At 39.0% G+C, this 12980-nt stretch overlaps 1 protein-coding gene across 14 annotated transcripts in view; it reads left to right on the plus strand.

Annotated features, from left to right (window-relative positions):
- The window catches only part of LDB3 (LIM domain binding 3), a 130476-nt gene that overhangs the window by 29019 nt on the left and 88477 nt on the right, over positions 1–12980 (plus strand). For all 14 annotated transcript variants that reach the window (XM_075025547.1, XM_075025545.1, XM_075025549.1 and 11 more), the window contains one exon: positions 12234–12385. In XM_075025547.1, the coding sequence (XP_074881648.1) occupies positions 12234–12385 (152 nt within the window). The remainder of the gene's footprint in view (positions 1–12233; positions 12386–12980) is intronic.

Below are 12980 nucleotides of genomic sequence, written 5' to 3' on the forward strand. Positions count from 1 at the left end.
AGAACCACATTCATCTAGATACAGCCTAGCTAAATATACCAAGCAGGCTAATGATGATTTTCACACACAATTTACACACTTAACCTTTGTTATGTAAGAATATTTATTAGATACGAACATGTAAGCTATTTTTGAAAATCTACCCTAAGCTCCTAAACCACTGATCATGCTGCCAAATTGGTAGAAATCTTTATGATTCGCTGTTACTTTCCTTCCAAGTATAATTAACTACCTGAAAGAAATAGGAGTGTCCAGAGAAGTGAGAGTTGAGGAGTGTATGTAGACAGCATGCTTCAAGGCCCTACCTGAAACACTCTATTAAAACCTGTGTGCTCTGGAAGAATAATCTTGCCTTAGCTTGGTGCTGCTTATAGCAGTAAATGGTGAACACCAAATCTAGATGAGATAAAACAGGAGAGAAGCAGAGTACCCAAAAAGGAATTGGCAGGAACATTGCTCCCCAGGTTAACAGGTAAAAGTATCACTAACCAGCAATATCCGTATCACAGGCAAATCTGTAGGCTGTGTTTTGCCGGGGCCTTTTGGTTAGACAGAAAGTATTCATTCACAGTTGATGGTTGCCCACTTTGCTATCTGTAATTAAAACAATGGAGATTTCTCATTGGACCCTCTGGAATGTAGTACAAAATAAAGTTGAAGAATTTACTAAGATGGGATACATGTTATTTAGCATTCCCAATGCAAACTGAAAGCTCTCTAACCCTCACCTGTTGATCACCAGGGTGAGCTGCTCAGAAGGTGAAAGACTGTCCACAGTAGCATGTCAGCTGGGTAGGAAATGCTGATCAGGCTTCTTTTCCTGCCTTAATACCTTCTTTCAAGTGCCAGTTACTGGTCATAGTCTTTGCCCGTTGAAATCCCCCCCCCACATACATGTGCTGGGTAACTCCTCAGGGAATTCAAAACCTGTCATCAGAGACAACAGATCAGCTTGTCCACAAGGGAGTGCTTCTCTGGGCACCTAAAACACTGGTGGATGAATGTTGACAAAGTAGGTAATACACCTGGTATTACTGCTGGCAAGAGGTCCAGATTTCATCCTTGTCACAACAATAACTTCTTCTGTGAATGTCAAAAAGTTTCTGGTTTTCATATTGTGGAAGTACTATTTTTCTAACAGTGAGTACTGGGACTATGGTGCTGAGTGGGATGGCCAAGTAAACATGCTTCACCATTTTAGAGAACTCTAGAGGGACTGAGAGTGTGAACAAATAATTTTCCTTCTGAAAAAAAAAACCCAAAAAAACCCCCCACAAAAAACAACGCAGTAGCTTATCCAGAGATAATTGAGGCTGCTTGAACTATGCACTCTGTTGAATTAGAAATCATGAGATCACAGACTCCTGCCTTTATCTGGAATGGAAATTCCCCAACAGCAGCTTTCCTTGTAGTGGTTGGGAATTTTGGAGTCAAGTTTCAGCCCAAAATTTGGGCATAAAAATAGAAGACATGGTGTGATGAAAGTGAGTGGCATTGTTTGGATCTTCAAACACACATCAGTTCAAATGAAGTGCCATTCACCATAGGCAAATTAATATTAACTAGCTAAGGTCATGCATTTCTTAAAGCTCTTTCTAAATTACCTGCTTCTAAATCAGCTTATGGCTTTTCAAATTTATGGGACATTCTTGTTAAAGCCTTATTTCAGTGCACCTTTCTTGATGTTGCATTTTCTTAACTTAGCAGCATTTGCAGTTGTACTTTTCAGGACGTGTTGGCTGATAAACAATATTGCTGTTTAATGAAGCTTTTTTGTGACTATTCAGAACATAATATATTTACCTTTTGTGTAATGTTTTGTAAAGAATTTTTACTTCAGGTTCTCCCTAGGAAGTGGTGCAGGTTGGGAAGGGGAGCTGATGAAGCAGTACTCTGTGGGGAAAGAAGACTATCAGTCCAGGTTACCTTCATGTATAGCACACCCAGCTGATCTGACTTCTTTCTGACCAGAAATTAAACAAGCTTGTGAGCCCTAGATTAATGTAGGATCCACTCTGTCAGGGTTTACTTGGCCTCCTGTTTCATCACAAGCTTAGTGGTTTGTAGGGGACAGAAGTCAAGTAGGTAAACAGTTATCGTCACCAAATCTACCCATGTTGCATTAGTAGTTGCACAAAAATCACTGTATCTTCTCAATAAATAACACTTTCTCCATCTAATTTATTTTTTTATTTTGAGTCTGAAACAGCCTTTAGCTACAGACACTATCAGTATGTTAAAAATGTAATTTCTGTTATTTAATTTTGTCTGTAAACAGGAAGCCAGTCTGAAGTCACATAAAAATTTGTTATTGTAGAATGATGGAAAATACTCTTGTATATGGAAAAAAGAAAAAAAACCCACCCTTTAAAACTTTTCAGCTTAATACTGCTATGTGCCCTGAAGCCACTGAGATGTGTGGGAAGGTACTCAGCTACATTTAGGCAATAGAGTATTATAAAGCTGATGGATGTAAAATTCACTTAGAGGCATGCTTTTACCTTGAGAAAACCGTATATATCACTGGCTTGTGCTTTGTCAAATAAAATCGGGGGGGGTGTGGGGGGGTGTGTGTATTATACTCTGCAAGCTTTAAGTGGGAAATTTTTGAAGGTTGCTGTACTTTAATGGGTTAACACACCCAAAACCAGCATTGGCATCATCATGCTATAAATAAAGTTCAGTCCTTGTCCTCAGCAATAGCCACATCCCTCTTCATTCAAGATAAAGAAGCAGTATAACAAGATACTTCCTTTTTTAAAATTCAGATTGTGTTGCTTTTAATTATTATTTTGTCAGTCTTCACAATCTTCAACATAACAAGTTTTTCCTTTTAGATTTGAGATTTTATCAATATGTTCAAATTATTTCCCGTTAAACAAATATGGTTCCTGTGGCTTCACAAGGGAAGTGGCATGTCTGTGTTTGATTGAAAAGCTAGGAAAACAAAGTTTAAGCTATTACATTTTAACAGGTAAAAGAAACATCCTCAGTCTCTACAACTTCCCTTGCTTGCCAAAACATCCAGCAGCTTAGGTACCTGTTAAATGTGTCAAGATTGTATTTTACCTGCTACATCTTTACATTCCAAGGATCTTACTGAGATATCTGGCAGGATGTCATGTTATGCACTAAACATGATACACCATATTACGGAAGAAATTTGCATTGCACTTTCTCAGGGGAACTTTGCTTCTGTTCTTTTTTATTCACTTGGATCTTGAAAGGAATTCTTCACTCTGTAGTTTGAAACCTGTGCTTTTGTTTATTCTCCCACAGAGCATGGGCGAATGCTACAGGTACAAAACAGTTATTCTTGCGGATAAGGAGAGTGTTTAATGAGTAATTGATTCTATATGGTGGATCGTTAATGTTGGGCCATCCAATTGAAACAGGTTCACATTGGGCAATATGGCCTCTTAAAACTTTGGATGCAAAAGTAATCGAATTATACCAAGTGTAGTTCCTGCAAATCTGGTTCTGGTTCAACATCTCTGTCACTGTGGACATGTGCTACATTTCATCTTCTTTCATACAGATGCCTTTCTGTGTGTACTATACTATTCTAGCATCTGTAGGCAAAGCATGGAGTTGAATACTACATAATTCTGGTTTAGAGACAGTACTGCTATTTGCTGTATCAAACTGGCAGCTCATGTTTTAGTGATCAGAATTACTCCCCTGGTAGTCTGGTGGCCAGAAACAAAAAGAACTCAATAGACAAATGCACATTTAAAGAACACTTAAATGTAAGCCTGCGTCAATGTCGTAAGTGCCTTAATTTACAAACACACAGGAGCAGAGAGTCACTTTTACATCAGTCAAGTCTGTGCTGGAACCTCAGGTCTTACTCAAAGTCAAAGCTATTTTAAGTTGTTTAATATCAGAAGTGGCTGCAGGCCACTAACTGCCAGACTAAAACTCTCAGTATTGTCTCAAATGCCCTTTTAGTCAGGCCTTATTGTTGCTGAACTGATAAAAGCCCTTCAAAGTTATGAAGCATTGTGGTCTTAGCTATGTACAATGAAATGCATTAAGCAGAATGAACTTGAAACAAAAAAATCTTACCATAGTGGCCGATAGCAAAAGACATAAACCGCTCAGTTTATTGCTAATGCTTGTAGGAGGAGACAAGAAAAATTGTGTTTGTATGGGGAGGTCAGAAAACTGCACAGAATGTAGAATTCAAGAAGCTGATAGCTGTGAAAATGTGAAAGGCAATATTGATAACTGAGATCTGTGTACTTGAAACACAAAGAAACATCCCACCTTATAAAACTGCCTTAAAATGAATTAAAATTTGAAAAATAAAAGTCAGGAAGAAGAAGAGGAACCTTTGAAGAAACTTGGCCATTCTGATCCTGCAAGCACTTACAAGCTGAGTGTAACTTTGCTGTAGGGAGTTGTCCTGTGGAAGTTGACGGAACTGCTCGCACACATGGAGCTGCCAGAATATTAAGGATCAGTACCTCAGTTATATTCTCAGTTTTGATTTGCATTAAGGTTATTAAACTCTTTGATACCAAAGAAGAACTTGCTCACTTGTTCCTTAAAACCTGTTGTCATAACAAAACAACGTTTATTATTATATGACTCACCTCTCTGCTTCTATTTCATTTCTTCAAGATACATAGCACACACTATCTTGGCACAGTACGTGATGCTGAGAATAGACTGAATAGATTTAACAGCTATTCTTAGATTAAGATTGGGAGAAGAGAGATTACTGTTAGTCATACCATACAAGATTTAGAGAGCTACATAGTCTTCTAGCTATGCCAACACATTCTATTAAAAAGCCACATCCACATTTTACTATCATCTGTGTAGTTGGTGTACATAGATGAGTCATGCTTCTAACAGGCTAAGCTGCAAACTCCAAAATATTTCCTTTTTTTGTTTTTTAACAAAGGATTGAAAATTTTTCAATCAGATAATGTGGAGTTGAGGCAGGGAACGGAATGATCTTCCTTCCAACCAGGGACAGGAGCATTCACACTCACTCTCAAAAAATTCCCAAAGCCTTCCTAGGGTGATCCCCTAAGCTTTGCCTATACACTTCCTTTTATTTTCCAGGTGAAAATCTTTTACATTTGGCTTATTTTCATCACCTGGGTCTATTTAGCTTGGCAAGAAGGGCTTGCTGTCTGTCTTCTTCCTTGAAGAGTCTACATATTGTGCATGAACAGCAGCCTTGTAAAGGCATTAAGCAGAGGGACAATTTCTGGTGTTAATTGAGGTGGTATCGTTCCAGCATGGCCCGGCTTACCCAAGACCGAGGTAAGCTGGCTAGCTCAAGTGCCAGCAGCCCTTCTGCTCTTGCAGTACAGATTTCAGCACACGGTGTCCTGAATTCTAAGTACTTGACTGGCTGTCCCACAAAATCTCTGTGGTGCTGTGGCATTGTGGTTCCTAGTACCCAAGAGAGGTAGATTAAAGCTATTTTGAGTGTTCTCACATGTATTGTAATCTCCGTTCCTAACTACAGATGAAGCATGGCTTGAGAGGCCACTTCAGAGTGTCTCTGCAGCTTGCCAGCTCAGCTCTGTTTAATATAAAGGGAAGCTCTTCAAGGTGTCAGTGGCATATTCGGCAGATGCCATGAGTGGTCTTAAATAGCACGTTTTCTTGTCTCATTAAAAACAAACAAACAAAAAAAAAACAGAAAGGAGAAAAAAAGTAAAGCCTGGTAGTAAATTGAAAACAAGAGACATATTCTTTAGTAAAATGGTAGCTGCAAAAAGGGAATTTTCTTTAGGGTTTTTAGTGATATGTGCAGGGACCTTCATTTCCAGTTTCCTACAGTCCTCTGTCTTTACATTGAATTGGTCTTGCTCAGCTCTCCCATCTGACACTAAAAGGTATAAAAGCCATCATCAATGACAGTGGGGTATTTGTTCTATGTTGTAGGTTATCTAGGCTGTTTGTTTCTTCTTTCCTGTTTTATGCCTTCTGGCAATGCATTGAATAAAATGGTGAATTTCTGCCTGATGACTTATCCCAGTAGGCTTTATTCCTTTTCTTTGCTCTTTTTTTTTTTTTTTTTTTTTTGTCCAGAGTTGTCTTCTATTTTCTAAGAAAACCCATGATTTTCCCTTTGGAGCTGTTACACGTTTATTGTGGGGACAGGGTTGGCAAGTGACTCATTTAGGAAACAATAATATAAATTTCCTCAATTAACTTGTTCACAATGGGAGAGGAACTGATGTCTCCAGTCCAGAGATAACTAATTGGATTCCTATGAGCATTCACCAGTTCAGTGTAAGTGTTCTGCGGTGGGATTTCAAAGCATGTTTCTCCTCCTTTCAGAAGGTTGTGCTCCCTTGTGTAAAACGAAGAAGTTTTGCTGCCACGCCTGGGCACTGCAAGCCTCAGTGCTTAGAAAGCCTATGAAGGTTTGTTGGAGGCATTTATACAAAAACCCACTTGCAAAAATTTAACAGAGGGAGATTTAAATGGTGTTTTCTCCATAAAGGAAACATACTATATTTTCTTGTGATCCTTGGTGCCTGCCTATTCCTTTTGTTGTAAGAGTATATTGTAGTCGCCAGTAACTAATAGCTTATGTCCTGTCTCTGATTTTTAGCTTTTCTGATGATGGAAAGGAACATTTTCTTTTAATATTTTCTTCTGTTTCAGAGATCCTGAAGAGGAGAGGGTATTGATTCCCAGTGCTTTAGCATATTTCTAGTGCTAGTGAATACTTGATTCTCTGAAATGTTGCTCTTAAATAAGAAGCGGAAAATATAACTTGTTGATTTGGGGGTTGGGGTCAGGAAGGGGTTAGACATAGCTCAAGTCCTGGAAAAAGAAGTGGCCCTGGCTAATGCTGCAAGCTACCATATTAACACCTTCTCAGTTGTATAGGCCTCCCTATGTATTTTTGTCTGCCTTGTAAATTAGGAGTTCCTTGGGGTAGGAAAGCTGTGTCCATCCATCTGTTTATACAAGCATTCTTGTTAGTATTTTAACACTCAGCCACTCAAATGCTGCCTGATCCCTATCTCTCCCACTTTGGAGTGTAGCTGAGGGGCTTGGATGGGAACATGTGCTGTTCTCAAGGTGGTGCAGCAGCTGCACTTTGTACACTGCCTTCCAGAGCTCCTGCTAAGTAGTATGTACTCTGAACCCAGTGCAGACTTATTTTTTAGGGCACAGCTGTCACTGTTGTACTATATATTCACCCAGTATACAGATCTGCTCACAACAGAGCGTAGTAAGAATTCTCTGTAGTACATTGAAAGCAACATGTGATACTTCCAGCCTGCCCACTTGCTGTAAGCTGGGGATGTTGGAAGTCAGATGTCTGCCTTGTAGGAAATTTGTGGGCTGAAAATTCACACTGCTGAAGCAGCAAGTGTTCTGCTTTTCTGAGAAAGCTGAAAGATGCTTGGCTTTTCAGGATGAAGTCTGTGCTTGGGCTTGAGGCGCTAAAGAAATACTATTAAAATTAGATCTGTCAGTGGTACCCTGGATTGGATTTTGTAAATCAATTGACAGAAATAGCTATACCTTGAATCTGTGGTGAACATCTCACTGTAGCTTTAAATAAAGGCATTTGCAACATCTGGCATCTGAAAGCTATATTGTAATCCAGAGCAAGTGAGTTAAGACTGTTACAAAGGTTTTCTGGAATAGTTCTGTCTAGATCTTTCCCAGAGATGTTTTGAGAAAAAAAACTGGTAGTCAAATTGAAAAATGCATATTTGGCCTAGACAGTACTATATTTGTCTACTTTTGTTACTTCTGTTAATACAAGAGAGGCTAAGATGAGAGCAAACTAGAACGTACTGTGTAGACAGATCTGGACTTGCAGACTAATTCCAAGGGCTAATTAACATTCAACCTTCATTTAAAAAAATATTTTTTAAAAACCTTTTTAAATAGAAAACAGTCCGTAAAGATCTTACAAAGACACAGTGAGATCTTCTCTGCTTGTTATTATATTTAGTAAATTTTTAGTAGATCAGAGATGAATTTTCAAAGGAAAATATGAACAGATAAACACTTTGCATTCCATTCCTTTCTGCTGGATCTTTAAAAATGGGAACAAGATAGTCTTGAATGTGCCTTGACACTTCAGATCTGGCTGCCCTGTATCTCCATCTGTACATTGGTATTTTGTCCCCAACAATTACTGACTGTTCTTAACGTCTGCTGTAAATGCATGCTGTGGTTCAGTTTAAAGTCTCACAGAGAAGCCTGTTAGCTTATAACTAAAATAGGTATAATAGGTACTTTGATTTGAATATTTTGTACAGATTATACATCCAGATTTTAATAATGCCTTCTATATAAAGCTCTACAGAACCAAATAATCTACATAGCATGCTCTTAGCCAGTGGGAAGACTGGGGGAAGAAGTAATTCTTTCCTGATACTTATTATAGTTCTGAATTACAGTTACAGTAAACTAGATCCATCTTCTATACTTGTGAGTTTTACTGTCTATGAAGCTAGGGTAAGCTGAATTTTAGAGGTAAAGTGACATCCATGGAGTGCTGGGTCCTGAAATGGGAATTGGAAAGGTAGGGCTGTATGAAGGAATCCAGCCCTACATTTGCTACCATTATACTTAGCTGAAGAGATGAGTACAAATCCCTTTCATTTCCTTTTCAAATCAAGTAACACTGGCTGGTAAGCCATGATTGAGACTGTTTCCTTAATTTTCACAGTGTGGTTCTCCTGTAGCTCTTTGCCTCAGAAAGGGCATTGCAATGGCCATAGTTAGAAATTCATATAAATCACAAATTCAAAGTTACTCAGGACCTTTTGTTTGATAGATTCTTCTGATGAATATATTTTTCATTTAGGTAGTGTTTTCTAAAAGTGTTAGGCAGAAAGTATCCCACTAGAGTAAGTGAAATCAGGTCACTAGTTACAACCATCCCCTCCCTCTAAATTTGACTCTTAATTCTAGGACAGTTGTAGTTACCTGCTTTATCTTTATTTTAAGGTATAACATTTAAATTTGGGGCTGCAAAAAGCAGAAATCGGAGAAACTTAGAGGGAAATCAGTATGTTACAGCTATCTTAAACTAGTCCCAGATCCAGACTTCTTTACGCTTTCTGTGAAAGCTCTGCTTCTCTGGGTTTATTTTGTTCGAAGCATCACTGGGGAGTGGAAGGAGGTATATGTGTTAAGTAGGAATTCCTGAATTAGGACAGACTTTTGACTTTCAGTAGCTGGGTTGGTGTTCAAAAACTAGTCATTGTTCCTGATGAGCAAATGGGGGATTTCCCAGCATTTGGAACCAGCTGTCTGGAGACTCAAGTATCGGCATCACACGGTTAATGTTTTGTGGCAAGAACTTGCATGTTGCATGAGGAGGTAAAAAGTGGTGTCTTAGAAAAGTGATATGTGAAGATTATTTATTAAAAAATCTTTATCAAGAAAGTTCAAGCCTTGGTGTCTACCTGACTGGCAAACAGTTTATGTTAATAGAGAAAAAGGATAAATTGAGAAAGACTGAAGTGTCCTACTTGACAAATTCAAGTCTTACTAATTTATCTGATTTTGGCTTTTGTTCACATTTTGCCTTTTCCTGACCTCTTATTTTATTGCAGATTCTGTTTCTTGACATACTGGGGGGGTTGAGCTGGGAAGGGTCCTTTAGTAACTATACAAGTACATGTGGGTATGCAAATAATCCATATTCTTTATAGGCTTCTGTTTTTTGTGTACTTTGCACAATGCAAGTCAATGAAATGCATGGAAGCTAATGTTTGCACAATAGGTTAGGAAAGCTATGCTTGTAATATGAATCCCTTTCTACTAATCTCTTTCTATGAGGGTGCATTAGCCTGCAGAATAAAACTCCATCACTGAAACCACCACAAAGTGTTTCCCCACCCGTCAATGCCTTAACACCAGAATACTACATCAGGGAATGGCACTGCTATTATCAGTCAACTTTACTTTGCATGAGAACATTTTATCTGTGGCTGTCCTTCACTCAGAAAACATATAACTCTTACTGCTTTTATCTCTAGTGAAAAGGTATAGAAAGCTGTCTCTTCCAGTCAGATCAGTTCTGGGATGTTATTTACAGTGCCTAATTCCAAAGTAATCTCTATTCTTTAAGTAGAGTGTCTGAGTATTCAGGGTGCTGTATTCTAGCACCCTGATACTAGAGCCTGTGTTCTAGTAAATTGACAACTCCCATTGTCAGACTACACTGTCAATTAGACTGCCAGCCTCAACACTGAGCACCTTTAACGGGGTGTTAAGAAAGGGTTATTTTTCCTTTTTTCTTCTTTGTCTTTGTAAGTGGAGGAGCACAACAAGCAGTTTATGGAATTGTTTTGGAAGGACTTTTTTGGTTTGATTATGTACACATTTTTAAGTGTTTTGAGGTCATATTAGGGAAGGCAGGTTAAGGAATTTAACTTCACACTTGATGAGGAAAAGCATTTGGATTTATGTTGGGTTTTGGTTTCCTTGGGAATTTAACTTCACAGTTTCAGCCTGACTGAATTCACAGGGGAAATGTCGTGGTTTAACTCCAGCCAGGAACCAAGGACCATGCAGCTGCTCACTCACTCCCCTCCCACCCAGTGGGATGGGGGAGAAAATCGGGAGAAGAAGTAAAAAGTAAAAAAACGTGGGTTGAGATAAGGACAGTTTAATAGAACAGAAAAAAAGAAACTAATAATGATAATGATAACACTAATAAAATGACAAGAGTAATAATAAAAGGATTGGAATATACAAATGATGCACAGTGCAATTGCTCACCACCCGCCGATAAACGCCCAGTTAGTCCCCAAGCGGCGATCGCCCCACCCCCACTCCCCTCAGTTTATATACTGGGCATGACGTCCCATGGTATGGAATATCCCTTTGGCCAGTCCGGGTCAGCTGTCCTGGCTGTGTCCCCTCCCAACTTCTTGTGCCCCTCCAGCCTTCTTGCTGGCTGGGCATGAGAAGCTGAAAAATCCTTGACTTAGTATAAACACTACTTAGCAACACACTGATGTTTTCAGTTGTTATCAACATGCTTCTCATACTGAACCCAAAACATAGCACTGTGCCAGCTACTAGGAAGACAATTAACTCTACCCCAGCTGAAACCGGGACAGGAAATATGGCTCATAATCAGACACATCTTTCTTTTATGTTCACTGTGCTGAAGGAAGAGTTTTTAGCTGCAGCCTTTGTTGTATTTCAGATTATCCTTGGGTTTTCTTAGAAGTGAGGAATGTAAGGGAGTACCTAAAAATAAGAGCAAAGGCCTGTAGCTTATGTCTGTACCATTTAAGTACTGAGTGCTGAAAGCAGAGCACAACTCTGGTGTGCCCACTAAAATTTGTCTGGCTGATGGTATGTGAAGGCCCTTCTGTTTTAGTTGGAGTTCCCTAATGGAGTCAAGTTTCATAAGTAGCTGTACTGTATCAATGTCATCCAGATGCAAGCTGAGAGGGCTGTGTAAAACTGAGATCAGGATACCGTCCATTCAGAGAAGATGCCGTTCATGAGGCATCTGGAGCCAACAAAATGCGATGCCATAGTGAATGACCAGAATTTCTGAACTGTTTTCTCAGTAGTTGGGTTTGTAGTTGAAGCACTGTGGCTTCTTATTTCTAAAAGTGCTGGTCTGTCTGTAGAGTGTCATGTCCCACAGGTTGATGAGGTCACCTTGAGTATGCACTAATCTATCTTGGTAATGGAGCTATAGTTGTCTGTGGGGAAGGTTAAGCAGAATGATTTCCTATAAAGCTCACTATAAAAGAAGCAAAGCATGTCCAAGGCCTCTCACACACATTCATTTTCTGTCTGCTCAATATAATGAATTAATTTGGGAAAAATGGCTTTTAGGAGGAAAAATACAATAAAATCATGCAGTAGATAGTGGTTCATTAGTTTTCTGCTTCCGAGTAATGTCTCTATATACTACTGCAATATAAATAGTGATAATTATCCCCTTGAGGAGGAGATAATATGTGGTAAGGGAACCACTACATTGGGTTTAACCTCTCAAAACAGAAGTAATGACAAGTAGGTGTTGTCCTGGACCTTTGCAGAAATGCGAGCTAACTCTGAGTTTGTTTAATTTCCATAAATTTTGTTGTTCCACCCATACAATAATAGACACAGCTAGTATTGTATCTATTACTGTACTTATTGCTGTATCTATTCCTCATTATAGTTCTGGGCGAGTTCTCTGTAAGTGCTTTGTGTACAGAATGACTTATCCTGCTATGACTCTCCTGTTTTTTGCTTTTCTCACACAGATCACTCCTGGCAGCAAGGCAGCACAGTCACAGATGAACCAAGGGGACCTTGTCGTAGCCATTGAGGGAGTCAACACTGACAGCATGACCCACTTAGAGGCCCAGAACAAGATCAAGTCAGCGAGCCACAACTTGAGCCTCACTCTTCAGAAGTACGTTGATATAAGTTAAAGTCTTTGCATTCCTAAGGACATCCTATGAAACTTGTGACTAAGGAATATAAGTGTTTTATCTCTGCCTGTTAGATTTATTTGAAGTGTTCATGGCACAGATATGAGATTGAAAGCCTCTGCTCCGATTCTTGTAGAAATCAGCATGGATTCTTACAGAAATCAGTATGGTTGATATGTTGAGTGTATCTGTGTGGAATTTAGCCTATTCAGTACAGGTGTAATCCCATATCCATTCAAGCTTCTGTTAAAAAATAAATCCAACAGTGATGTTTCTTTTGCTTATTCCCATGTGGACAACACACAGTTTTGTTTGGTTAATTTATGAGAACTATTCTAGAAACGACTATCATAACAAGTGTTATGAGTACATGGGAGGAACCTGTCATTCACTTTGTGAATAATCACAGCAGGCTGACAATTTGTGTTAATGGTCTGGCATCTGTGAGTTTGAAAGTGGCCTCTGCATCTGACAGAATAAGAAAGGTGTAGCCTGAGTGCAGGAAAGGAAGTCAGTAGAACTTGGAGAGGGCAGACTTTCTCATAGAGATGTGATAGAAGTCTTGCCATTGAGAAA

This window comes from Buteo buteo, chromosome 4, assembly GCF_964188355.1.
Source record: "Buteo buteo chromosome 4, bButBut1.hap1.1, whole genome shotgun sequence".
Lineage (NCBI taxonomy): Eukaryota > Metazoa > Chordata > Aves > Accipitriformes > Accipitridae > Buteo > Buteo buteo.